Here is a 27,164-nt window from a genome sequence, read left to right as displayed (position 1 = left end):
TCACCATCCAACTAATGAAAATGTATACAAAGTTTGAGTCTCCAGAAGATAGTTTTCCTTTCTCTTTGTGTGGGGGCCTTCCCAAGATGATGTGCCTGTCACCAGGAATGTACAGGATATTGGGACATCACATGACCATACAGAGGTCAGCACAGGTATAGCGCAAGAAATCAGAATAAGACGGAAGGGAGGGAGGCACCTGGTAAAGCACAGCATAAGTGAGGAGCAGCAAGTCTAAGCTGCTATTGCATTTGTATTTCCGTTTGGTCCGGCATTGCCTACACATTGATGGATGAAAGTCTATGTGACAAGAGAATATTATAATGGGACTTAATGGTTATATTTGTGGCAGAAATGAGGTCCTCTATGGGCTCCTAATGCAAACTAGTTCATGCTAGGAGTGTTATTGTGTATGATTAAACCTCTTGCACCAAAAGTCCTTTTCTCCATTACAAAAAGATCTTAAGGTGGTGATTAAGTTAGTATTCATTACTGGTACAGTGATTTGTCAGCATCAATGAAAATTATTGGCATGGCAATAAAAGCAAGAATTATTTTTGAACTCTTCATCTTTAATTGGTTAACTTATAGTTTGATCTCTTTCCTGTTCCCTAGCAGGCTGGTACCTGAAATCACGTGCAATTTTATCCTGCATGGTAGCTGTCTTGGAATAGTACTTTTCCTCCATTTCATGGACAGCTGACTGGACTTTTAGAAGCTCCAAATTCTTTTCTCCTAGCTGTGTCTCAATCATCTTCTCTTGCTCTGACCTCTGTTCAATCTGGAAACAAAATTTAAACAAATAACGTTGAAGTTCGACACCATCCAGGACAAAGCAGTCCATTTGATTGGCACCCATTTCACAAACATTTACTCCCTCAACCACCAAAGAACAGTGTGTACAATCTACAAGATGCAGTGCAGGAATTCACCTTTGCAAATCCACGACTGCTACCACTGAGATGGACAAGGGCAACAGACACATGGGAGCACCACCACTTCAAGTCACTCATCATTCTGACTTGGAAATGTATCAGTGTTCTGTCACTGGGTCAATGTTCAAACTCCCTCCCTAACAGCACTCTGGATGCACCTACATCATATTGATTGCAGCAATTCAAGAAGGCAGCTTACCAGCATCTTCTCAAGGACAATTAGGGATGGGCAATAAAAGCTGGCCTAGCTAGTGACGCCCACATCCCCGTAAGTTAATTTTAAAAAAAATAATTAGCATGGTTTCAATTTCCAAACTAAATCAAGTTTTCAGCATTCATTTAAAAACCACCTTTACTAAAATTCGGATGTTATTGTTTAACTTATAAATTAATGCCCAAATCAGATTGCTTACAATGAGATACAACCTTTATATGACCATATACCAAGTTGCGCCAGTTGGTATGCGGAACAACACTGATTTATTAACTTTAGGAGTGGCCTTAGAATCTAGGTGTATGGGGATGGGGAAATCAGGAATTGCCAGTAATCAAAGGATCAAGCACTTCTTGAGGAGACTTTTGGGGTCCAGGAACTTTAGAGAAGGGTTGCAAGTACATTTGAAATGTTACTAGAATCTGAGATCACTGGGATAAGTTTTTGATCTGGAAACATTGGAGACAGATACCTTGGGGTTACATAGAATTACATAGAATTAGGGGCAGCACGGTGGCACAGTGGTTAGCACTACTGCCACATAGCTCCAAGGACCTGGGTTCGATTCCTGGCTTGGGTCACTGTCTGTGTGGAGTTTGCACGTTCTCCCTGTGTCTGCATGGGTTTCCTCTGGATGCTCCGGTTTCCTCCCACAGTCCAAAGATGTGAGGGTTAGGTGCATTGGCCATGCTAAATTGCCCCTTGGTGAACCAGGATGCGTACATTAGAGGGATTAGCGGGGTAAATATTTGGGGTTACGGGGATAAGGCCTAGATTGGATTGATCTCAGATTCTAGTAACATTTCAAATGTACTTGCAACCCTTCTCTAAAGTTCCTGGACCCCAAGAGTCTCCTCAAGAAGTGCTTGATCCTTTGATTACTGGCAATTCCTGATTTCCCCATCCCCATACACCTAGATTCTAAGGCCACTCCTAAAGTTAATAAATCAGTGTTGTTCCGCATACTAACTGGCGCAACTTGGTATATGGTCATATAAAGGTTGTATCTCATTGTAAGCAATCTGATTTGGGCATTAATTTATAAGTTAAACAATAACATCCAAATTTTAGTAAAGGTGGTTTTTAAATGAATGCTGAAAACTTGATTTAGTTTGGAAATTGAAACCATGCTAATTATTTTTTTAAAAATTAACTTACGGGGATGTGGGCATCACTAGTGCAGATTCATTGGGCTGAATGGCCTTCTTCTGCACTGTAGGGTTTCTATGATCCTCTACACAACACTGACATAGGCTGCTGAACCCAACTGGTTTAGGCTGGTGTTTATACCTCAGAAGAGCTTCCACCTACTCAAAGTTCCTCTTCCTACCCCAAGAGTTTGGCAGTATCAATGGATTGCTGGTAATATTTGGGAGTTGGAGTCTGGCAGTCTTGAGAGATGGGGAAAGTCAGGGAATGGGCCCCATTCAATGCCAGTTTACCTGTGAATCAGCTGCTTCTCCACATTCTCTTTTGGAACGTTTTGTAACTCTAGTCAGTTCTCCTGTCATTAAATGTTTATTGCTTTAAGGTTCTGCCTAAAATCATCAACTGTACTATCACTGTATATCCTTCATAATGAAGATCTATTTTAAATTTCAGCCACACTGCCTGTTCAACCACAATGCTGAAAGGTATGAATGAGTTCTGCAGGTACCAAACGGACACCCTACTAGCAGGTTGTGAGAGGGAGGGAAAGTGGTTGATTCCTATGAATAGCTGATTGACAGGTCTGCCTGGGTTCAAGTTGGTGTTGGTGGTGGGGAAATACTGATCTCAGGGTTCCTTCAAATGATCAGGCGAGGGGTCAGAGTGTTCTTGTGGGCACAGGAGGGACAAAAGTGGCTCCATGCATTTAAAAGTAAAATATTTCTAGGCCCGTTTTTAAGGGTCTTTAAGGGTCATAAGAACATAAGAAATAGGAGCAGGAGTAGGCCATCTAGCCCCTCGAGCCTGCCCCGCCATTCAATAAGATCATGGCTAATCTGAAGTGGATCAGTTCCACTTTACCCGCCTGATCCCTATAACCCCTAATTCCCTTACCGATCAGGAATCCATCTATCCGTGATTTAAACATATTCAACGAGGTAGCCTCCACCACTTCAGTGGGCAGAGAATTCCAGAGATTCACCACCCTCTGAGAGAAGAAGTTCGTCCTCAACTCTGTCCTAAACTGACCCCCCTTTATTTTGAGGCTGTGCCCTCTAGTTCTAGTTTCCTTTCTAAGTGGAAAGAATCTCTCCACCTCTACCCTATCCAGCCCCTTCATTATTTTATAGGTCTCCATAAGGTCCCCCCTCAGCCTTCTAAATTCCAACGAGTACAAACTCAATCTGCTCAGTCTCTCCTCACAATCAACACCCCTCATCTCTGGTATCAACCTGGTGAACCTTCTCTGCACTCCCTCCAAGGGTCATTGGTTATGCTACCCTCAGAATTGCAATAGGATCCTACAATCGGTGTAGAAACCCTGATTTGTTTATTTAAGCAGTCCACTGTTGGAAACAGGCAGGCATACTGTTTGTCCACAGAGGAACTTTCAGCTGTACTCAAATGCCAAGTCACTTAATTTGAACCATCAATGACTTACTAAACACAGACAACTGATGGACATACTGAATTTACCTGTTGTTTTATAATTGTAACTTTATGCTCATTATTCTTTCGGTTCCTGAGCTGTCGTTCCAGTTCCTGCTTGCTCTGCAGTAATTCCATTTCTTTGTATGAGAACCCTGTATCCGTGATCTCCTTCATCCTCTTGAGCTGCACTATCTCTTCCACAAGTGACTGCTTTTCCTTCAAATGCGAATCTGCAGTTTGTAAATAAATTATATTCTGAAATACTGCCGAGGGCACAGATTCATATGAGAACTTTCTGAAATAAAATTAAAATCATTTTAATACATCTTTGTAAATCACTTCTGGTAGTAAAGGGCAGGCAGGTTTGTCATGCATCGTAAATTGTAGCCCAAAGTACACGGTAATCAGATGAAAATTATTCTCCATCCCTATTCAGCACAACAACAACGTGCATTTAAATAGCATCTTTAACATTCCAAGGTGCTTTACCCAGCTCTGCCTCACAATCACCTCTGATGCCTCCACTAACTCAGATTTTTCAGTGTTTTTCTGAAATTCAGTTTTGGTTTAGTAGAAATTCCCTCCTCCCAAACATTGAAAGACTGAAGCCACTGGGCTGAGTTTTAACATTTGGATGTGCTCACATTGGGTGAGGTTAGCAGTAGGTCAGGAACCTGAAAGCTCATGGAGCGTGTTTTTCCACGGTGCTTTAACTGAACCAGGGTATTAGCATCCTGGTTTTGGATTACCTGACCAATTGGAGTGGGTGGACTGGGGTATGATTAAAACCTGCACTTGATTGTTGAAGCTTTAGAATTTAAAGGCGCTCTGGTGTCGGGACAGAATACACACATTCTACAATTGCTAACAGAGACAGCCCCTCGAGTGATTTCTGCAGCATCCCTGGAGAACATGCTGTCAGCTCCCAGGGACTAGAATTTTTTTTTGCGTGAAGAAGAGAAAGAGCACTGCCTCTGAAGCTAAACAGGAGTGGCTAGAAGTGGCTGAGGTGAGAAGGAGTGTGGTCCCTTACTCAGATACAAAGCGGTTCAATTATCTCATCAGGATGAATGATATACTATATTCAAACACTAACTCCCTCACTCAGATTTTCTCAGCCTTCTTTTGCACAGCACTCCTAAGATGAACGTATCTCACAGATCCACCCCATTCCTCTCTCCAACGTATCTCAATCTGAACAGCCAGTACTCACACTCACCCTAATCTTATTGCAATCTCACACCCATCCCTCAAAGTCATCCTCTGCAATTATTGTCCTTCCAACCTCTCAAAATATTCCATTTTGCACACTTGTAACTCTTCTTACAGAATAGAAAGCAAATCACTTGAGAAAGGCAGAGAACCGGGGGCTGCAGAGCTGGAGGAAGCAGTTTCCAGACTGATGTGCAGCAACAATGCACTGGAGATAAGCAGAGTCTTCACGTACATGGTCACTGGTAATGGAGAGTGTTATGGGCCATTGGTGTTGGAGAGTGTCTGCTATTATCAAGAAGTTTAAGATTTTTTTCTTTTTAAATCTGGGCTACAGCTCTTTTCTAGCTGGATATATCTTCTTTTTACTTCAAACCCTCCTGTCCTTTCTCTTTAGCTCAAGTTTTACTTCTCTTGCTCTGAAGGCTAATCTCGCTTCATGTTAATTTCTATATCTTTCCAAACCCCTGGACTCGCTGGCTACACTGGGTTCATTACTTCGTCTACCCCCACCTGATCTGGCACTACCTGAGCAACTCAATTCGCCCAGAACAGGCACTCGGGCAGGTATCCCTCTTTTCCAAACTTCAATTAAATTGGGTACTCACAGATAGACTGTGCCATCCAATTGATCCACCTAGTCACTAATAGTGGCATGTAGTGGCACTTGTGTCATTGTCAAAAGATTTCAGGTTTTGTTAAGAACAAGAAGATATTTATTAATAAAGAGAAACTTGGTACAAGGGTTTGCAGCCTGAGGCAGCCTTTTAATTCCAGATTTTTATTGAATTCAATTTTCACCATCTTCCATGGCAGGATTTGAATCCAAGTCCCCAGATCGTCCCCTGGATCCTTGGATTACTGGTCCATTGACAATACCATTGCGCCACTGCCTCCAGCATCCATTGTATTTTGCTTTTATTATCAAATTTACTAAGCTGAATTGTGATTTGGTAAAATTAGACTGGAAGCAGCTATTTGAGAGTAGCCTTCCCAGCTGTTTCAGTCTTTACATGCTTACAATGTGGCTTCCATATGCAATCTGCCCAAGAGAGGACTCCACCCTCTGGGGTGATCACTCACTCTCAGTTCCCATTGGTCCTTCAAGTTAGGTGATCCTCTTCTGTTGTACTGTCTTAAAGCAACAGACACGAGAGAGAGATGAGGGCTTTAGACCACATGCAACACAGCACTCACCTAAGTTGACTTCACACCACTGTCACTGAACATATGAACAAGGACCAGGAGTAGAGTATTCAGCCTCTTGAACCTACACTGTCCTTTTATAAGATCATGGCTGATCACCACAGAGGTTAAGCTGATTGGCTTCAGTCTATCCCTTTTTAAACAACAAAACAACTTCAGTAGATCTTCAGTCCTCAAGCACCATGCCCATAAGGCAGGGAGAATTGGAAAATAATGGTCAGAACCTCCACTATTTCCTCCATTGCTTCTCTTAGCAAACTGGGGTACATTTCACCATGGCCTCCTGATTTTAGTGATTTTCAAAAAACCCTTAATATTTTCTCTCTCACTATGTTTATTTTATCCAATGTTTCACACTCCTCCTTAAATGCAACATCTATACTGTCCTCCTCTTTTCTGAAGAGGGGAACAAGTATTCATTAGGAGTCATTCATCTGCCTCCACAAACCACTTACCTTTTCGGTTTTCTTAATTTTACTTGTCAATATTTTTCCTGCCCTCCCTTTGTTTTCCCAATTCCATTTTTAATTTCACCATTGCACTTTAAGTTTATTTATTAGTCACAAGTAAGGCTTGCATTCACACTGCAGTGAAGTTACTGTGAAATTCCCCTAGTCGCCACACTCCGGCGCCTATCCAGGTCAATGCACCTAACCAGCATGTCTTTCAGACTGTGGGAGGAAACCGGAGCACCTAGAGGAAACCCATGCAGACACGGGGAGAATGTGCAAACTCCACACAGACAGTGAGCCAAACCGGAAATTGAACCCGGGTCCCTGGTGCTGTGAGGCAGCAGTGCTAACCACTATGCCACCGTGTCTATCGTCCTTCTGGATTTCTTGAGTGTTGAGCTCTCAGTACCTGACCTAAGCTTTCTTTATTTTTGCCATTTCCTACTCTGTGTGCTCTTTGACATTGAAGTTGCAGCAACATTTCAGAGTCCCAGACCCCAAGTGTGAGAACCTATAGGTTCTTAGCCCTCTTTACCCACTTGATGATATCCTCCCCGCTGCTCCGACACTGATTTACTCTCAAATAGCTGTTTCCAGTCTACTTTTACCAAATCACAATTCAGCTTAGTAAATTTGATAGTAAAAGCAAAATACTGTGGATGCTGGAGGCAGTGGCGTAGTGGTATTGTCAATGGACCAGTAATCCAAAGATCCAGGGGAAGATCTGGGGATCCAGGTTCAAATCCTGCCATGGCAGATGGTGAAAATGGGATTCAACAAAAATCTGGAATTAAAAGTCTAATGAAGACCGTGAAACCATTGTCAATTGTCATAAAAACCCACCATGATTCACTAATATCCTTTCAGGAAGGAAATCTGCTGTCCTTACCTGGTCTGGCTTACATGTAACTCCAGATCCACAGCAATGTGGTTGATTCTCAAATACCCTCTGAAATGGAGGGTAGTGAGGGATGGGCAATAAATGCTGGCCTGGCCAACAATGTTCATGTCCCATAAATGAATTTAAAAAATCTGAAATTAAAACCGGAAATGCTGGATAAAGATTTCTGTGGAGGAGTCATATTAGACTTCTTTCTTCACAGATGCTGCCAGATCTGTTGAGTTTTTCTAGCATTTTGTTTTTATTTTAGATCTTTTACTCCTGTCTATGTGCTTAACTGAATTATTATTGTTACAACCAAAATGATCGCCCACGAAAATCCCTTCCACCCTTTAATTCACTAAAGCTAAACCCAAAATTTCTCTTCCCTTGTTGGGTTTCCTAAATACTGGTTAAAAAATCTTCTCCCAAATGTATTTTAAGAATTCTGCCCTCTACAGCTTTCACTGATTTTATCCCAGTTAATATTTGGGTAGTTGAAATCCCCGACCATTATTATGCCCTATAGTTTTTGCACTTCTCAGAATGTATTTGTTTTTCTATTTGCTGACTTCTATATTCTCCTAGCACCGTGTTTGTCTCTTTTGTGTTCCTCAGGTCAACCTATATGGCCCATTTGATAAACTTTCTAGCATGTCATCCCTCTTCACAGTTGTGAGCTCCTCCAGACTCACAACCTATCAAGGTATCTGAGCTCCTCTATTTCTGGAGAATCTGAAATTTTAATTGTTCCACCATTTGGTGACATTGCCTTCAGCTAGGCCCCAAGTTCTGGAATTCTCTCCCTAAAACTCTTTGTTTCTCTGCTTCTCTTTTCCAAGATGCTCCCTAATCCTACCTCTTTTTGGTCAAGTTTTTGGCTATCTGCTCTAATATTTCCTTATCTGGCTCAATGTCAAATGTTACTTTATAATGTTCCTGTGAAGTACCTTTGGACATTTTAATACATTAACAGTGCTATATTATTACAAATTGTTTTTGTGATTTTCTTATTTAAACCCTGAAAGCAGGAATGTTGAGCTGCCCTTCCTGACCTTCTTTATGCCATGTTTCAGTTACAGCTATAAGATCATTCTTCTATGTGTCTATCTGCGCCTTTAGCTCTTCTGCCTTATTCAGCCTTGAGCTGAATTATATGAAGCTCCAGGTTTCCTGCAAACGCATGAAGGGAACACCAGCTGCTGCACAGCTATTTAATGGCCAATTGGCCATTAATAGGATGAAGACAAAATTTTCACCCCTCAGGAACAGAAAGTTTCACCTCAGAGAGCTGTCGGCCAGAGGCCAATAGTTCTCCAACATTCTCCAATACAGAAGTATGCATCATTGGATCTGGATTTGGATCAATGTTTCAGTATCTCTCTGGGTGCCAAATTTGGCAGTTTCTGGCAAGGAGGTCGGGGGTTGGGGATTTTAGAGGCCAGTGGGGAGATGACAAACTGGGGTGAGGTAAATCCTTAGGAGGGGTCTTCTGCTTAATGCAAGAGGCCGTTATTGAAGGGCCCACCACCAGCCCACACAGGGAAACATGCCGGGTTGGGCATTGGTGTGGAGCTTTCCCCGGAGGTGGTCGGATGAGGTCATTGTGGGCATTAAATGGGCCTCAGTTGGCTCACTGGCAGGTGGGCAACACATGCCGCTTATATAACTGCGATGAGGGCAGGGACGGGTGGGCAAGCAGTGGTGAGGCTGCCTACCGGATTTAACAAGCCTTCTCCCTGCCTTCAAACTCACTGACAGGGCTGTATTATATCCAGCCTGTTGCATTGAAGTAGATGCCATTCATCACTTTGTCTATTCTTCAACCTTGATTTCCTCTGCCGACAATACTCCCTTACTGAATTTCTGAATTATCTTCAGCTTTGCTTCCCTGTTCTGAATTCATACTCATTCTCATCCCTCTGCCATGCGAGTTTAAATCCTTCCTAACAACAGCAAACATATTCACATGGGATAACAGTTCTCCCCTGGCCCATTTCATCAACCACCCATTCATTTGCACTATTCTCATGTTTCTGTATGCGCTGGCACGTGGCGTCTGGAGTAATCCAGAAATTGCTGCATTTGAGTTCCTACTTTTTAATTTATGTTTCAGCTTGCTAAAATCAGTGTGCGGGAGTTAATCCCTTTTTCCATCTCTGTAATTGGCACTGATACTGACCATGACCTCTGGCTGATCATCCAATCCCCTCAAGTGACCTTCTACGAATCAGTGATGACCTTGATCCTGACACCAAGGAGAAAACTTACTAATCTGGAATCAGGTCTCTAACTGCAGATATACCTGTCTGCTCCTCTCAGTGTAGAATCCTCTATCACAACAATGTTTCTGTCCTTCTTCCTATTCCGCTGCAAAATCATTTTTGGTGCTGTTTTCCCCAGAGGGACCATCACTCTCAACATTATTCAGAACTGAATATCTGTTGGACAGCAAGATGCACTCAAAGGATCCTTGCACGACCTGTTTAGTCCTCCTTGTCTATCTAGTAGTTGTACATTCTCGCTCTGTGCACACTTAAGCTGCAGGGTAACCACCTTCTGAAAAATTCTATCCATGTAGCCTTGCTGATGTACCACAGTGATGTCTGCTACTGCTCAAGCTTCAAACCATGGGGCCCAGGATCGTCCATCTGATGACACCTTCTGCAGATGTAGTTGGCCAGGACACAGGAAGCATCCTGCAGTTCTCATGTGGAACAGGATGCACATTTGACAGGTCTGAGATGGTCTGCGTGATGCACTATCAATTACGACGCGAAGACTTCTGAGAGCGAGGGAAAACTAATAGGCTTTTATTCACAGAGAACAGGAGCACACCCTTGTGGCTGACCTGGTCTGGACTGAGGCAAGGAGGAGGGACCATCACCTTTATACCCCACTCTGGGTGGAAAGGGAGGGGTCTCAGGTGGAAAGGGAGGAGTCTCGGGCCAGGTGCAGCATGGGTGTGTCCAGGCACATACATGTAGTGACAGTGGTTCACCACACAGCATTACCTCAGAGTTTTCAACTATTATCTAAATCTCCAGAAATATAAAACCTCAGTTTTTAAGTCTGGCTTGATTACTCCAGATTTTTATCTTAGATTCTTACTTCAATACTTAACCTTGATCACAAATTTTCTTTCCTCAGGTTCTGCCTCTCCTTCTTCTCGATACTGATCCAAATGTCATTCTTCCAATTTATTCTAATGTTTGAGTTGCTCTCAACTTCTGTTCCTCATGATTTCATGCCTGCTCTGCTGCCACACTTACTATCTCATTCTACTTTTGCTCAGCAGCTGCTTCTCTTCACCTTGGGACTCCTCTGCTACCGCGCTTCATATCTCCCTGTGCTCTCATTCCTCCTGGCCCCCGGACTCCTCCTTCATTGTTTTTTAGAACTTGCTTCATTAGTGCTTAATATCCACTCCTCCCTCCGTGACTCAGAACTAGATTTTGCTTTATAACACTCCTGTGAACCACCTTGTGATGAATCTCAATTAAAGGCACTGTATAAATACCAAGTTGTTTGTATTGTAAACAAATCAACTTTCATAAAGCAAAAATACAAGATCGCATGTTAATGACAGGTTATACACATAAATATCTATATGAAAAATAAATTTCAGTTTGTGCACTATGTGCCAATCACAGAACTTGCCATCTGAGAGATTAAGTTGTTTGCCAAGTCTCTCTTTTTCAGTCTGCAACATGTTTAAATGGGCTTCTTTTCTTTTCAGTTCTAAGTGTAGACCATCAACTTGAGAGCACATCTCCTGCACAATGACAAACATATTGATAAAAGCCTCGAGGAAAAGAACAGTGCTGGCCAATGAAACACTTTTGTACTTTTCCCCAATATTTGCATCAACAGCCTTTACTCATTTGTATTTACAAAAGCTCATTTCACAATCCCAATATCTTTAAAATACTTCACAGCTTTTGAACTATTTTAAAGATATAGGGGTGAATAATATGGGGGGGAGAGGGAGGGGGTTGGGGGCAGATGACATGCCGCCACAGGAAACAATGTTGGCATTGAGCCAACACGCACCACAGCCCTAAAGCGCCGTGGACTAATGAAGACCGAGTGGTACTCCCGCCCCTCATTGTGATTGACCTGCAACACCATCAGTCCCAGCAGCGCCAAGGAGTGTTAATGGCCGCTATTGGAACTGCAGGAGAAGTAGGGACCCCAAAGCCTTGCATCCTCGGAGGAGATAAGTCTGGGGTCTTGGGCTGGGAGGGTTTGTGCAGGTTAGGGAGTGGGACAGTGAGGCAGTTGGGGGAGGTTGTATGCATATAGGAAGGAAGGAGGGTTTCAACCTTGGGGGGCGGGCGGGGGGGGGGGGGGGGGGGGTTGATGGGGAAATCCCATGATTGGCAAAGGGCAGCCCCGAAGAGTCATAGAAACTAGAAACAGGAGTAGGCCATTCGGCCCTTCAACCCTGCTCCGCCATTCATTTTGATCATGGCTGACCATCAAATTCAATATCCTGATCCCCTCTTTCCTCCCATATCCCTTGATCCCTTTAGCCCAAGATCTATATCTAATTTCTTCTTGAAATCAGACAACATTTTGGCCCTCAACTTCGTTCTGTGATAGTGAATTCCACACATTCACTACCATCTGGGTGAAGAAATTTCTCCTCACCTCAATTCTAAAATCCTTATCCTCAAACTATGACCCCTAGTTCTGGACTCCCCCACCATTGGGAACATTCTTTCTGAATCTACCCTGTCGAACCCTGTTAGAATTTTATAAGTCCTTCCTTCCTTCCCACGCTTTAAGCACTTGAGGTAAAAAAAAAATCCAGTTTCCCATTCCTCCCTTGCTGCCCTAGCCAAACCTTTAATGCTGTGGGCAACATATTATCAGGGTAAATTGGCTTGATTAGAAGCCAAATTGACACTTAATTGTTCATTGTTGTGGATGCACCAAGGCATTAGTGGTCGGGTTAGGAAGATTAAGAAATATTAGGAGCACAGTGGTGGTGCAGTATTCACCACATGCATATGCTTTCCACCAGTGTAAATAGAACTTTATCCAATTCACATCTCCTTTTGTGTATGACTCCTCTGTATGCCGAGTTCTGTTGGTGCTCGATCAGATGTCACACTATGTTCCCTCCACTCACTTATTGCAGATTTTGCATCATGTGCCTCTGGTCGATGTTGTGTGAACCCCATCAGCACAGTGTGCATCCCTTCTCAATTGAGTACCGACATCAGTGATGTCTCATCCTCAATGAAAAGTGTGCTTGTTCACATCTTGTTGACACGCATTGTAGGTTCATTCCTAGCTGTGTGATTTGGAGGCTCATATAACTTTTCTGCATTCTGGAAAGGTGAAGGTGTTGCTTAGAAGGAGAGTTGTAGATGAGAAGGGTAATCTTTCCTTGAACTCCATGCTCTCTGTTATGTGAGTTTGCAATTTATAAAACCATGCTCAGTTATGTGCACTCCTGCCAGCCTTGAGCATTGTAGCTCCAGGTTACGGGAAACGTTCTTTTATTTGTTTTGGTAAGGGAGGTCATGATTCCTGTTTGGAACCACAGATGGAGGCACTATTTTCATTCAGTAAGCTGCTGAGGAACTCCTGGTATTCGAATTTCTATCATCAACACTGCCCCCTACTGCACCACTGGCATCTTTAGAGGTGGAATCTGGCAATTTATGAGTTTGGAACTGACTTCCAACCTTTCCAGCTCATTTTGCCCAGAGTTATGGCAGGCTTGAGGCCAAAACATTGTCTGATTTCAAGAAGAAATTAGATATAGCTCTTGGGGCTAAAGGGATATTGGAAGGGGTGGACAGGATATCGAGTTCGATGATCAGCCATGATCAAGATGAATGGTGGAGCAGACTCAAAAGACCAGCTAGCCTACTCCTCGTTCGAGTTTCTATTTCAGAAACTTGCAGTGCCTGAGGTGTAGGTAGGCTCACAGTGCTGTTAGGAAGGGAAAAGCAGGATTTTGACCCAGTGACAGTGAATATCTCAATACTTTGAAAAAGGGGTAATAGTTCTTTGCTGGGCTAATTATAGCACCCCTATAGCACCCAGCCAATTTAGCACAGACCCTGGATCAAATTTAGTTTGTCTTTGCTAAGTAGATAAACTTATTGAGCCATTTATGAGGCCCAGAGTGGGGATGGGGTGGTCATGGGGTGGGAGGTGGGTGTCTGTCCTGACATATTTCTATCAAAGTAGAGGTCATTTTTATCCTCTTCTCTCCAGACACTTCTCATATGGCCACATTTGAATTTGGGTTAAGCAACAGCAATTGAAATAATTTGGTTACTTTCTGAAAAAAAAACATTAATTGTTACCTGTAGTTTCTGTAACATTCTCTCGGCTTCCAATTCCACTTTTGGTTGGAGCATGGTGGATTTTTTTGTTTGATCACGAGTATATTTTGGTTAAGATATTAAGAGCAAAAAAAATTACTAAAAATTTGAGCGCACCATTGAGAGATTGCGTTCCTTTCACTTAAAGTTTGTCTTAGATAGTTTCAAATTTTCTGATAATATCAGATGAAATATTCCCAGTCACTCAATTATCAAACAGAGAGGCAGCAGTGTCAACTTACAATGAATATGACCATGCCCTGACCATAAATTGTGTCCAAGTTATGTGGTATTTTACAATTTTGTGCTTGTTCAGAGACTAGCGTTGTCCAGCTCTCCATATTTCACCAGCTGAATTTCTTTAGTTTATCCAAAATGGCACATGAAAGCCTGATGGTGACCAGGCTCACACTAAATACAGCCAGGTTATTAATGTATACTAACACTGGCAATGCCAGGCATGCTTGGATGATTAGAGTGTCCTTCTGGCATCAGGACTGGCTTGTCAAGGCTCACCTATCATTCTCTAAATCTAATCGTTCCATGGCTATGGTCAAAAATAGTCCAAAATGTGCATAATAAAAGCAGTTTGAATGAGAGTCAAGTCAGGGACATGAGCTAAAGCTACTGAGGCACTTTCCAATCTATAAATAAGTAAATGTGCGTGCCACAAGATTACTCTTGTATAAATGCATAATTACTGAGCAATTTTGGTGTAGAAAGGATATAGAAAGTTGGCTTCAAGTTCCAGATAATAGATCTGTTGCTGGAGATTTTTTATAAACTCCATTTCAACACTCGCCAAATGGTTTCCAGCTGAACTACAGGAGGAAAGGAAGGAACTTGTGTAACAACAGAATTATGCCAACACATTATACAAAAAACAGACAGTATTATTTTGACAAAGAAAGAATAACAGTTCCAATACTCAATTTCTCCCTTGAAATACAATAAATGCAAATAAGCCAGCCTGTACAGTAAGTCCTCGCTTAACATTGCCCCATTTTTAAGTTGTTTGGTTTAACATCGATATGTTACCTGTAATTTCGCTGAGTGACGCAAGGTTCATTTTAACGTTGTTTCCCATGAAATCCGATTGGTGCCATTTTGGAGCAATCTCGCCCCTCTCCGACCTTCAGATTGTGGCCTCCACTCCCCGAGTTGTGGCCTTTCTCTTTCCCCCTCCCAGAGTTATGACTTCTCCCCTCCTCATTCCGAGTTGTGGCCTTCCTCCTTTCCGACCTCAGAGCTGCGGCCTCCCAGATTCATCCAATAGCCAAACCTCCCACTCCCTGGCTCCCCGTCTCACTGCAGCCCTCTTCTGGACCTGTGTTCCCATTTGAAGCGGCATTTTAAAAAAAACATGATTGTAGCAGCCCCAGCTCGACACTTTTGCGCCACTGAGACTGGCACTTCCACAAGATCGGAGCTCCGGCTTTGGATCGGATCTGAATCTTCAAATGGGAATGCAGGTACAGGAAAGGGAAATAGTGAAAGGGTGAGTCAGAGTGTGGGAGAGTCAGCAGAGGGTGGGCCAGAAAGAGGCTGCAGCGCTGAGGTTGGGGAGGAGGGGTAGGCTACACTTGGAGGGGTAGAATCTGTAGCCACTCAGGGGATTAGGGAACAGGAGGTTTGAAAAGCAGATCCATGGAAAGCTGGAGGTACTCTAAGTAGGAAGTTACATTTTTCTTTTATATTTTTAATCTTACTTAATTTTAAAAGTGATTCCATTTACCAATGTTGGAATTTAGCTATGTAAAATATTTCCACTTGAATGGTATAACATTTTAATCTGATAAAATTCTTACAGGACCTAACAAGAGTTTTAATATTGATTCCTATGTGGACTAATGTTGCACTTAAAGTTGTGACTCCCACTTTTGCAATATTGTCCATGATGAGTTATCTAGTCTGCCTCACAAAAGGTAGTCACTGAGCACCCCTATTATAAGGTTTCAAAAAGCACTTAGCAAAACAGCAGGCTTTATTTTTTGTAATCTTACTGGAACTCTTTGGGAAAAGTGCTCATGTTGAGTAGCAGTTAGCTCCTTTTCAGCTGAGCCTAAGAAAGCAGAACAGCAACAAAAGAAAGGTTAGAAGTGGAACTGTTGAGCAACAATTATACAGTGTTTAGCTCCATTCACAACTCCTTCAATAATAATGAATTGCTCATGGCTGCTTCTACTGACACTTGAATAATTTTCATCCTTGAACTGACAAATGGCAGGTAAAACTCATGATACTGAAAGTGCTGGGCAATAACTATTGCAAAGAGGAAGAGCAGCCATTAACCTCTGATTTTGAACAGCACCACCATCACCAAGTCATATAACAACAATGTCTTTGGGTACCGTCAATCAATGCGAACGACTGTGCCACCGTGGGCAGCACGGTAGCACAGTGGTTAGCACTGCTGCCACACAGCGCCAGAGACCCGGGTTCGATTCCCAGCTTGGGTTACTGTCTGTGTGGAGTTTTCACATTCTCTCCGTGTCCGTGTGGGTTTCCTCCGGGTGCTCCGGTTTCCTCCCACAGTCCAAGAATGTGCGGGTTAGGTGGATTGGCCATGCTAAATTGCCCCTTAATGTCAGGGGGACTAGCTAGGGTAAATGCATGGGTTATGGGGATAGGGCCTGGGTGGGATTGTGGTCGGTGCAGACTCAATGGGCTGAATGGCCTCCTTCTGGACTGGAGGATTCTATGAAGATACTGAACTAGTTCTACTAAATCCCTGAAATGGACAGAGAGGTTCCTAGGGAACAGAAATAAAACTAGTGACAGAATTTTACAACCCCCTGCAGGTTTGCAGGTAGAGGGGAGGAGGCAGGCCTTTAAAATCCCATCATCTTTCCACCCGACCCCAATGTGCCTGCAATTTTAAGAGGGATGGGGTGGGAGGTGAGGGGGGCAGATGAGGCCTGAAGCATCTCACCCACCCTCGCCTCAATTGAGGTCCTTAAAGGTCTCTTGATGCCCGCTCCAATATTTCCGCTGGTTGGAGCTCAGGGACAGGAGAAAGCCTGGCAGATCACCCATCTCGCGTCTTGGGTGGGAAAGGTGGATGGGGAAGAGAGAGGGGGCTCTTCCATCACTGCCCCCCTTTCTAGAACAGGTGCCAAATTGGCTGTGGGGATGGGGGGAATCAATACTGAGGAGAACCTCAATAAATTACAGGAGGACACAAATAAACTTGCAGAATGGGCAAATCATTGGTAAATGGTTAATGAAGTTCAATCATGATAAATGTGATGTAGTACACTTTTGTAGGAAAGGATTACTTGAAAGGTGCAAGTCTAGGTGGGGTAGAGGAACTCTGAGTACAGTATTTATCACTAAAAATCGCACCACAGGTTAGAATGGCTACTAATGCTACTTACTAAATCATAGAAATCATAGAAACCCTACAGTGCAGAAGGAGGCCATTCGGCCCATCGAGTCTGCACCGACCACAATCCCACCCAGGCCCTACCCCCACATATTTACCCGCGAATCCCTCTAACCTACGCATCTCAGGGGCAATTTTAACCTGGCCAATCAACCTAACCCGCACATCTTTGGACTAAGAAAGTAAACCGAAGATCAGGCTTTATTTTGAGAAGGATATAAATGAAAAGGGAATTGATTAGGGTTCAGCTGGTCTGAAGGATGTTTTGATATGCAAATTAGCTCCACAGCAAGGTAAACATATTTAAGTGAAATGGAGAGCAAAAGAGTACAGAATCATCGGTGGTAAAACTACAGAAGATGGGCATTCAAAGTGGAGACATAAGAATGTATGTCGCTCTTACATGCTATAAAGTATGATTTCTGAGGTGGGTTGTTTGAATAGGATAAGATCAAAAGGGATAAACAATACATCAGTGATGGCATTAATTTGGAACTGCAGAGAGAAGCACAGCTGGTGAGCAACGGAGATCATAGTCTCGCCCAGCTGTGTGTGGTAACTATTTGCTGGATTTGGCTCAAAGTTAAACTTTATGGGGTGTTGTTTTATGTAAAGGGACATTCTTGGAGTTTAAGAAAGTGGATAGATGTGGAATGGGGTTAATTCAATGTAAATGTGTGTGTAGCCATTACTATAGTTAATTGTATTTTGTGGCCTTTCTTGTTGCATGTTTTACAGTTTAATAAACATTCTTTTCTTTGAATGATTATAACAAGACTTAACCTTTACTCACTGGCTTGCAAATCTTTCCTCACATTATACTAAATTGCAAAATATACATTTAAGGATCACCATTCCAAGTTACCCTTGTAGGTTTTGGGATACTTCACGTCTAACATCAGCAGAGCTTTTAACACCTCTTCTGGGGAAGCGCATAACTAGAGGCCAACAGTATAAAATTCTCACCAAGATTTCCAGCAGGGAATTAAGAACAAACTTCTTTAGTCAAAATGTGGTGAGAATGTGGAACTACCTACCACAAGGAGTTGTTTAACTTATAGACACATTTAAGGGGAAGCTGGCAAGTGCAGAGGGAGAAGGGAATAAGATAAATCATTGATATAGATTGTAAATAGCTGAGACCCAAGTACTAATTTTGAGGGACCTCACTGGTTACAGCCAGCCAACCAGAAAATGACCTGTTTATTCTTACTTTGTTTCCTGCCCATCAACCAATCCTCTATTGATGCTAATATATTACCCCAATAATTCCATTAACTTTAATTCTATGCAATAACCCGCTGTGTGGCACCTTATTGATTGAATGCTTTTCAAATACATCACATCCATTATTTTCCCTTATCCACTGTTACAACTCAAAAACTTCATAAGATTTGGCTAACCACTTCCCTTTGTTATGATCAGGTGAGAAAGGGTCAAATGGCTCCTTTCTTTTCCCTCTCCTCATTTGACTGCAACAAGTTTTTGTTAAACTGAATATGCTTGCCAATTCCAGGAGTATTTAACTGCTTAAGCACTGTGACCGTTTTTCTTGCTATCTACCTGTAAGCAAGGGCGTTTTGTATGTTAAGCAGACTGTGGCATGTTTCCCCAAATCCTCTGCTTGTGAAGTCAGTTTACAGTGACTCACAACAAACTGTAATGCTACCACAATCCAGAGCTCCACTGGTGATTTCACGACTAATTTTTAGATCAGAGGTGCAGATTCAGGATATCCAGGACTGAAACATGCCATTCGGCTAATTGGCCCAGACTGATGTTTATGTTCCACCTCACACTTTCCATCATGAAGTTCATTTCCCATTTACATGCCATTCTGCAACCTTATTGGTGTCTTCCCGTATTCTGTCAATCCCCCTCCAATTTACTCTTATCCGCAAGTTTTGAAACTGTTGTTTTGGATTGTCAGTATTTTACTTGACACTGTTTGGCCGGTTGACAAGGTGATCCTCACAGTAACTCGGCCAGAAACACTACGGTACTAATCTTCTGAAATATTTAAATAAGGATAATTAATCTTAAACCAATAATTAACAGTGGAACCAACTCTGTTTTAAATAGTGATAAAACATAAAGGATTGCAGTTTTATTGAAAGCTGATCTGCAAGAACAGATAAAAGCCCAAGCGGTGTGACAACCGCCTGCCATTGAATCGCCGCACTCGAGTCCCTCCAGTTGTTGCAATGAATGTATCAATCACTCCTTCGCATTATATTAAAAAATAAAGCGGCAATACAAACCCACAGCTTCTGCACTTGTCCTCGACTTCCAGTTTTCTCAGCGCTCCGTTACCAGGACGAAACCAAACATCCGTCTGACCCAGGAACTGATGCTATCGCACCGGTTCCTCACGCAACCTCATAGTGCTGTTTCTTACTGAGCATTGTGTGAGTGAGACGCTACATAACTGGGAGAAAATGCGGTCTCCGAGTCCTGTAGCTCGTCTGTTTTTGTTAAACTATTTCCCTGTTTTTTCCCATAATAGCTTCGTTAGCTCTGGTGTTGCAGAAGCTACAAGATTTTAGATAATATCCAAAGCGCTAGGACTCAAATAAAACTCCCACTCTTCAATCTTTTAATTTTATATGCTTTTCCATATTTGCTAATTGCATCATTATCATTTTAACGAATGTCATGTTTTCCCTTCCCTTTGTTGAAAGTGTTAGCCATTTATTTCAGGTCCCATGACCAATGTCGCTGATAAACTTCATGCCGCTTTCATAGTAACACACACGCTTTCCGACATTGCGGGATATTTAGGGATGAGGAAGACTTTATCAAAGTCAATCTTATTCCTCCATCCCGAGAAATCCTAGACTTCCCAGCATAACTGCGCAATGAGCTTGAAAGAAAAGTCAGAACTTTAGCCCACCACAGCCTGGGTGACACTTCCAATTTGAACTCTCTAATCTCAGTGCAATTTGTAGTATCTTGGATTACCCTTCTCCAAATGTTTACCATCGCACATCTATCTCCCTTATTAGATTCTTCAAAGCCCTCAAGTCACAAAGTATTTTTGTAAAGTGTCAGTAACACTTCCTCTTACTCTTGCTTTGGTTCCTGTCATTGCACCCTGTAAATCTGATGGGGGTTAAAAAACAAACTAGTCAATTTATAAACACGGAAGTTGAAGAAGCCTTTGTTCCATTTGCTGGCTGAGCCATAACCACCACAGGCTGTAGGCCTGTTCATGTTATATGAACTTTATATATTTCCCTGACACAATTGTTCTGATATTAGTGACAGGACAACAGTAGTCTAAACATTTTTTTTTCTCATTCTGTAGTCTTTCAACTGCCTCTCTTCCTTCATCTTCCAGTTTTAGATCATCAGCAAATCTAACCATCAAGTTTCAAATCAAAGTCATTGATGCAAATTCAGTCTCGGCACTGAGTCTTAAGCCCTTACACAGACACGCATTTAAAGGATTCAAGAAGTAGAAATTCGACTTGGGTGGTTAGCCTTGTTGCTTCACAGTGCCAGGGACGCTGTTCAATTCCAGCCTCGGGTCACTGTCTGCGTGGGTTTCCTCCGGGTGCTCCGGTTTCTTTCTACAGTCCAAAGATGTGCAGGTTAGGTTGATTGGCTGTGCTAAATTGACCCTAGTGTCACCAGGATTAGCAGGGTAAATATGAGGGGTTGCAGGAATAGGATCTGGGTGGGATTGTGTTTGGTGCAGACTCGATGGGCCAAATGGCCTCCTTCTGCACTGTCGGGATTCTATTCTATGATTACATTGGCTGCCTGTGATATGGAACTAGAAAGATGTAAAAAAAAAGGATGTTCGATAGATGTCACTCATTTTGTGCTGATGAGTTTCAACCCAAGTCTTGTCCTGAACAGACATGCTAGTTATACATAAACATGTAAAAAAAAATTCAACATTCCCTTGAGCTGGAATGTGAACCATTTTTTGAACATACTTTGAATTTTTATAACTTCTTAGTTTTTATTTCCACAGACCTTCTCAACTCTAATTAGGCATAGCAATAATATTTTGAGTTAAATGTTTTGAATTCTCAGAACTATTGAATACTTAATCTTTGTTACAGCTTTGCTAATGTAGTTGTGCTTTGCTATTGGGCATGTGTGGACTAAAACTTAACCTGGATATTATATAGACATTTGATAAAAGGTTGACATTGGTTATACATTTCAAAACTGCTGATTATACCCATTAAAATAGTAAAATATTAATGTTTTCATTGTGTGATCAATACAGGTTTGACAAATAAATTTTAATAATGGAAGGAAATAGCTTCAATTATAAATCATGCTAGATTCAATTAAATTATCCTTCAGTCTTAAAAGGAGGAAAGCTATTAGGAGAAAATTGTCAGCATAATCACTAAAAATACAGGTAATTGATTTCATACGTAATGGATTGTTTATATCAGTTCTTTCCATAATGAGATTTATTTGCAAGCTCAATGCTTACATTGGTTTCAAATCCATTTCGCAATTTATCTTATTTGTCATTCCAAGAAGTACTTTGAGAACATGAATCTACTGTTTGTGCACAATGTTTGAGATTATAAGGGAAGCTTCGGTGTTCCTGTGCATCCAGCAGTGAAGCTGTACTCAGGGCCGGATGGGATATACCCCAGAATACTGAGAGAGGCAAAAGAGGAAATTGCTGGGGCCTTGAGAAAAATCTTTGTATCCTCACTGGCTACAGGGGAGGTCCCAGGGGATTGGAGAATAGCCAATGTCGTTCCTCTGTTTAAGAAGGGTAGCAAGAATAATCCAGGTAATTACAGGCCGATGAGCCTTACATCAGTGGTAGGGAAATTATTGGAGAGGATTCTTCGAGACAGGATTTATCCCCACTTGGAAATAAGTGGACGTATTAGAGAGAGGCAACATGGTTTTGTGAAGGGGAGGTCATGTCTCACGAACTTGATCGAGTTTTTCGAGGAAGTGACGAAGATGATTGATGAGGGTAGGGCAGTGGATGTTGTCTACATGGACATCAGTAAGGCCTTTGGACACGGTCCCTCATGGCAGACTGGTGCAGAAGGTGAAGTCGCATGGGATCAGAGGTGAGCTGGCAAGGTGGATACAAAACTGGCTCGGTCAAAGAAGACAGAGGGTAGCAGTGGAAGGGTGCGTTTCCGAATGGAGGGCTGTGACAAGTGGTGTTCCTCAGGGATCAGTGCTGGAACCTTTGCTGTTTGTAATATATATATATATGATTTGGAGGAAAATGTAACTGGATTGATTAGTAAGTTTGCGAACGACAAAGGTTGTTGGATTTGCGGATAGCGATGAGGACCATCAAAGGATACAGCAGGATATAGATCATTTGGAGACTTGGGCGGAGAGATGGCAGATGGAGTTTAATCCGGACAAATGTGAGGTAATGCATTTTGGAAGGTCTAATACAGATAGGAAATATACAGTAAATGGCAGAACCCTTAGGAGTATTGATAGGCAAAGGGATCTGGGTGTACAGGTACACAGGTCACTGAAAGTGGCAGTGCAGGTGGAGAAGGTAGTCAAGGCGGCATACGGCATGCTTGCCTTCATCGGCCAGGGTATTGAGTTTAAAAATTGGCAAGTCATGTTGACGCTTTATAGAACCTTCGTGAGCCTCACTTGGAATATAGCGTTCAATTCTGGTCGCCACACTACCAGAGGAATGTTGAGGCTTTGGAGAGGGTACAGAAAAGATTTACCAGGATGTTGCCTGGTATGGAGGGCATTAGCTATGAGGAGAGGTTGGAGAAACTTGGTTTGATCTCACTGGAGCGACGGAGGTTGAGGGGAGACCTGATAGAAGTCTACAAGATTATGACAGGCATGGACAGAGTGGATAGTCAGAAGCTTTTTCCCCAGGGTGGAAGAGTCAATTACTAGGGGGCACAGGTTTAAGGTGTGAGGGGCAAGTTTTAAAAGAGATGTACGAGGCAGATGTTTTACACACAGAGTGGTGGGTGCCTGGAACTCGTTGCTGGGGGAAGTAGTGGAAGTGGATAAGGTAGTGACTTTTAAGGGGCGTCTTGACAAGTACGTGAATGAGATGGGAATAGAGGGATATGGTCCCTGGAAGGGTAGGGGGTTTTACTTAAGTCGGGCAGCATGGTCGGTGCAGGCTTGGAGGGCCGAAGGGCCTGTTCCTGTGCTGTAATTTTCTTTGTTCTTTGAAACATGAGTCAGAGATTTTCAAGATTCTGCATCCAAGAAACATGCTTATAGAGGTAATATATGAAGGAGAAGCAAACAAGAAATGGGTTTGCCTTTACAGAAAACGTATAAATCAAAAGTGGCTACAACATAGCTGCATAATGCATTGGCCAGACTTCATCTGGAGTGCCATATGCAGTACTGGCCAACTATCGATGTCAAAATTAGTAGATTACACAAAACTTAGAATTGTGAACTGCGAGAAGGCTAGTGATAAATTTCAAGAGGATAGAGCCAAGCTGGTGGAATAGGCAGAGAAGTGGCAGATTAAAATTTAATGCAACAGGGTGTGGAGTGATTCATTTTTTGTAGCAAGAATGAGGAGAGACAATACGAAATAAAAGGTACAATTCTAAAGATGGTGCAGGTGCAGAGGATCTGGGGATAGAAGTACATAAATTGTTGAAAAAAGCAGTGCAGGCTGAGAAAGTGACTAATAAGGATGACTAGATTCTTGACTTTTTAAACACAGATATAGAGTACACAAACAAGGAAGCTATGGAGATCCTTTGTAAAACACTGGTTTGGCCTCAATTAAGAGTATTGGATCTAATTCTGAACACTACACTTTAGAAAGAACATGAAGACATTAGAGTAGGTGCAGAATAGATTAACCGGAATGGCTCCAGCGATGCAGGACCTCAGTTACGTGGATAGGTTATGGAAAACAATGCCAGCTTCTTCCAAAATAATGTTGAGGTTTGGAGATCTAATTGAGGTGTACAAGATGATAAGGGAGATTGAAAGTTGACATGGAGAGAATGTTTCCTCTTATAGGACAACCTAAGACAAGAGGTTATAGTTTAAGGATAATGGATGGCAGATTTAAAACAGAGATGAGGAGAAATTACTCCTTTTGAAGGGTCGTGAGTCTGTGGAATTTACTATCCCAGAGCGTGGTGAATGCCAGGACATTTAAAGAATAGATGGACAGATTTTTAATTAGTAAGGATTTGAAGGGCTATGATGAATGGTTAGGAAAGTGGAGTTGAAGCCAAGATTGTATAAAATGGCAGAGCACTCTCAAGGGGCTAAGTTGTCTACTCCAGTTCTTAAAGAAGTGTTCAAAATCGTAAGGCATCTGGATAGAGTAGATAGGGAGCAAAGTTCCCATTAGCAGAAGGGTCCAGAACCAAAAGTCACAAATAAAAGGTAATTGGCAAAAGGAGCAATGGCTTTTTAAAAAAAAACACGAGTTGTTCAGCTCTGGAATATGCTGCTTGATTTAATTGTGGCTTTCAAACAGAATTGGATAAGCACTTGAAAAGAAAATAAATGCTACGGTGAAAGGGTGGGGAAGTGGGAATAGCTATGTCACTCTTGCAGAGAGCTGACATAGACAACAGGGTGAATGGTCTTTTTCTATACCAAAAAGCCCATAAAGAGATTGGAGTCGGGGGGGGGGGGGGGGGGGGAGAGAGAGAGAGAGAGAGAGAGAGAGAGCGCACCCATAAAGCAGCAGGAGTTTGGAGAGAGACAGTGTTTGCACATAACATCTAAAAGTAACATCACAGGAGTCCCGTAAGTTGATTGGTTGGTAAGTATAGACCATTCCAGACTCGGCACGGAGAAGATGATTGGAGAGTGATGGTTGAGATATTATATACCATACTGTAGTAAACACCTTATAGTCAGTATTTAAAGGTATGTCAGTGCAACTTAGCCATGTGGAATATGCATCTTGCAGGATGTGGGATGCTATGCAGGCACAAAGTGCCTTCGATGACTACATCGGCAGGGAGTATCACCAGGTGCAGAAACTTGAGCTTCGGTTTGCGGAACTCGAGTGGCAGCGACAGTTACTGTGCTGCATCCACAAGGCTGAGAATTACGTGGATAGCACATTTGAAGAGATGTTCAAACCACAGATGAGAAGTACACAGGCAGAGAGGGAAATGGGTAACTGCCAGAGTATCTAAGAGAAACAGCCAGGTAGTGCAGGAATCCCCTGAGGTTATCTTGCTCTCTTAACAACGTTTCCATTTTGGATACTGGTGAATGAGATGGCTAGAGGACCATAACAAGAGCCAAGTTTGTACCACCACAGGGAGGCCAGCTGCACAGGAGGGGAGAAGTAAGAGTGGAAACGCTACAGTGGTCGGTGATTCCATAGTTAGGGGAGATGCCAGGTCAAGAATCTAGAGAGTGGCTGCAGGACACTCTTTTGGGGGAGGGGGAACAGTCAAGAGGTTGTATTTCATATTGGCACCAAGGACAAAGGTAGGAAAAGAGATGAGGTCCTGAAAGAAGATTTTAAGGGAGGGAATGTGCTGGAGTGTCCCAACTATGTTGTATCAACATAACAAATGTCAGTGGCTGGATATTCAAATATGATCCAGTAGCTATCTATGGAAGCGCCAGTAATCTGCTGTGTCTTCTTGCTTCTCTGCACTCTCATTACTCCATCTGTCACTGCTCCCATCTCACCCAACCGGAGCGAAGAAGGATGGGGAGACTGGAGTTGTGCAATTTCACCAAGGGGAAGATCATTCAGAGTGGCAATTTGACAGAGATTGCCATTCTGAGGTCATTACAGGCCACTAAATTTACATTTTGTCAATTAAAGCTCCAATAAATCAAAACAAAAAGAGAAAAGACAATTATTGACTTAAAATTAAAAACGTGACACAATGTAATTCTGTTTATTTTTCTTTAGAATAGTACATTTGATATACTTAGTCACATTATTTCAGCTATTGTTTTTGCACAAAAAGCTCTCAGAAGTAGTACTGGTAGTTGCTTGTGTTTTAGTCACAAGTCACTTGATCTAATCAAACTGTTATTTCTAGTTTATTGAATGCAGATGTGTCATTAATCAGATGCATTTACATAGGATGTGTTATCTATTGTAAATTTTTACTAATCTGATTCAGTCAAGCGGTTTTTGTGAAATTGGTTGTAAGCGTCATTGGGCTGGATTTTACAGGGCGCTGTATTCCTCAGCCTGATCAATTAAAAAGTCGATTGGGAGCACACCCACCAAAAAACATTTGGAGGGATGTTAATTGGCTCACGGTGAGATTTCTACCCACATCTGAGGAGGAAGTTCTGAATTAGAGAGTTGTCGGCCAATCTGATTGACTGGCAGTCCTATAGCCCCAGCAGCACCAAGTTTGAGCGGTGGCCACTATTGAGACTACTGCCAGTCCCCAAACGAGAGGAGATTAGGGACCCCGACTTCAAGTTGGGTCCAGGGTATCGGCAGGGCAGACACCAGTGGGGGCTACAAGGAAGGCTGGGTTTGAGAAGCTCGGAGGGAAGGTTAAAGGGGTGTATGATCTTCAGTGGGGGGCGGGGGGGGGGGGGGCAGGGGGAGGGTGCCTCTGATGGGCACAGGTGACTGCCAAATGATGTTGCCACCAACACCCCCTTTCTTCCTCCCCTGCTATACACCAACCTACTCAGTAAAAGCTGTTGGGCTACCCAACTTTACTCTGCGGGAGTAAAATAGTAGCAAAGGTGGAATGAGGTACTTAAGAAGCCATTAACTTGCCACTTATGGGGTTCAATTGGCACAAGGGTGAACTGGCCCTCCGACACCTCCATTGTTCGTTGTAAAATGGGAGACAGATCAGTGTTGGCTGGGACACGATGGGCAGGCCATGTGCTGCATTTTACGAACCTCCCTGCCTTCAAACATGTCTGCGGGGGATGCTGTAAACTGCAACCATTGGATTAACAACTACATCTGTTTAAAAATTAAACATAAAGTTAAAGTTTACAAGCTTAAATATATTTTGTCAGCA

At 42.6% G+C, this 27,164-nt stretch overlaps 1 protein-coding gene across 1 annotated transcript; it reads right to left on the bottom strand.

The window, feature by feature from the left end:
* Positions 1 to 559: 559 nt before the first annotated feature.
* On the bottom strand, positions 560 to 13,881 carry LOC144494121 (uncharacterized). The gene is made up of 4 exons (XM_078213710.1): positions 13,809 to 13,881; positions 11,140 to 11,254; positions 3,775 to 3,959; positions 560 to 781 (listed from the first exon to the last, which is right to left on the bottom strand). Exons 1-4 carry the CDS (start codon positions 13,860 to 13,862, stop codon positions 581 to 583), a joined length of 555 nt encoding a protein of 184 aa, XP_078069836.1. The 5' UTR covers positions 13,863 to 13,881; the 3' UTR covers positions 560 to 580.
* Between the last annotated feature and the right edge of the window lie 13,283 nt (positions 13,882 to 27,164).

The sequence above is a fragment of the Mustelus asterias genome, chromosome 5 (assembly GCF_964213995.1).
Source record: "Mustelus asterias chromosome 5, sMusAst1.hap1.1, whole genome shotgun sequence".
NCBI lineage: Eukaryota > Metazoa > Chordata > Chondrichthyes > Carcharhiniformes > Triakidae > Mustelus > Mustelus asterias.
The sequence above is the reverse complement of the archived record's forward strand: the minus strand, read 5'-3'. Positions and strand labels throughout refer to the sequence as shown.

Coding starts and splice junctions, on each gene's coding strand:
- LOC144494121 (XM_078213710.1), bottom strand. CDS start 13,862: ATGCTCCAACCAAAAGTGGAATTGGAAGCCGAGAGAATGTTACAGAAA. Junction 11,255..13,808: donor GAATGTTACAGAAACTACAG/GTAACAATTAAT, acceptor GTCATTGTGCAG/GAGATGTGCTCTCAAGTTGA. Junction 3,960..11,139: donor ACAACTTAATCTCTCAGATG/GCAAGTTCTGTG, acceptor TACAAACTGCAG/ATTCGCATTTGAAGGAAAAG.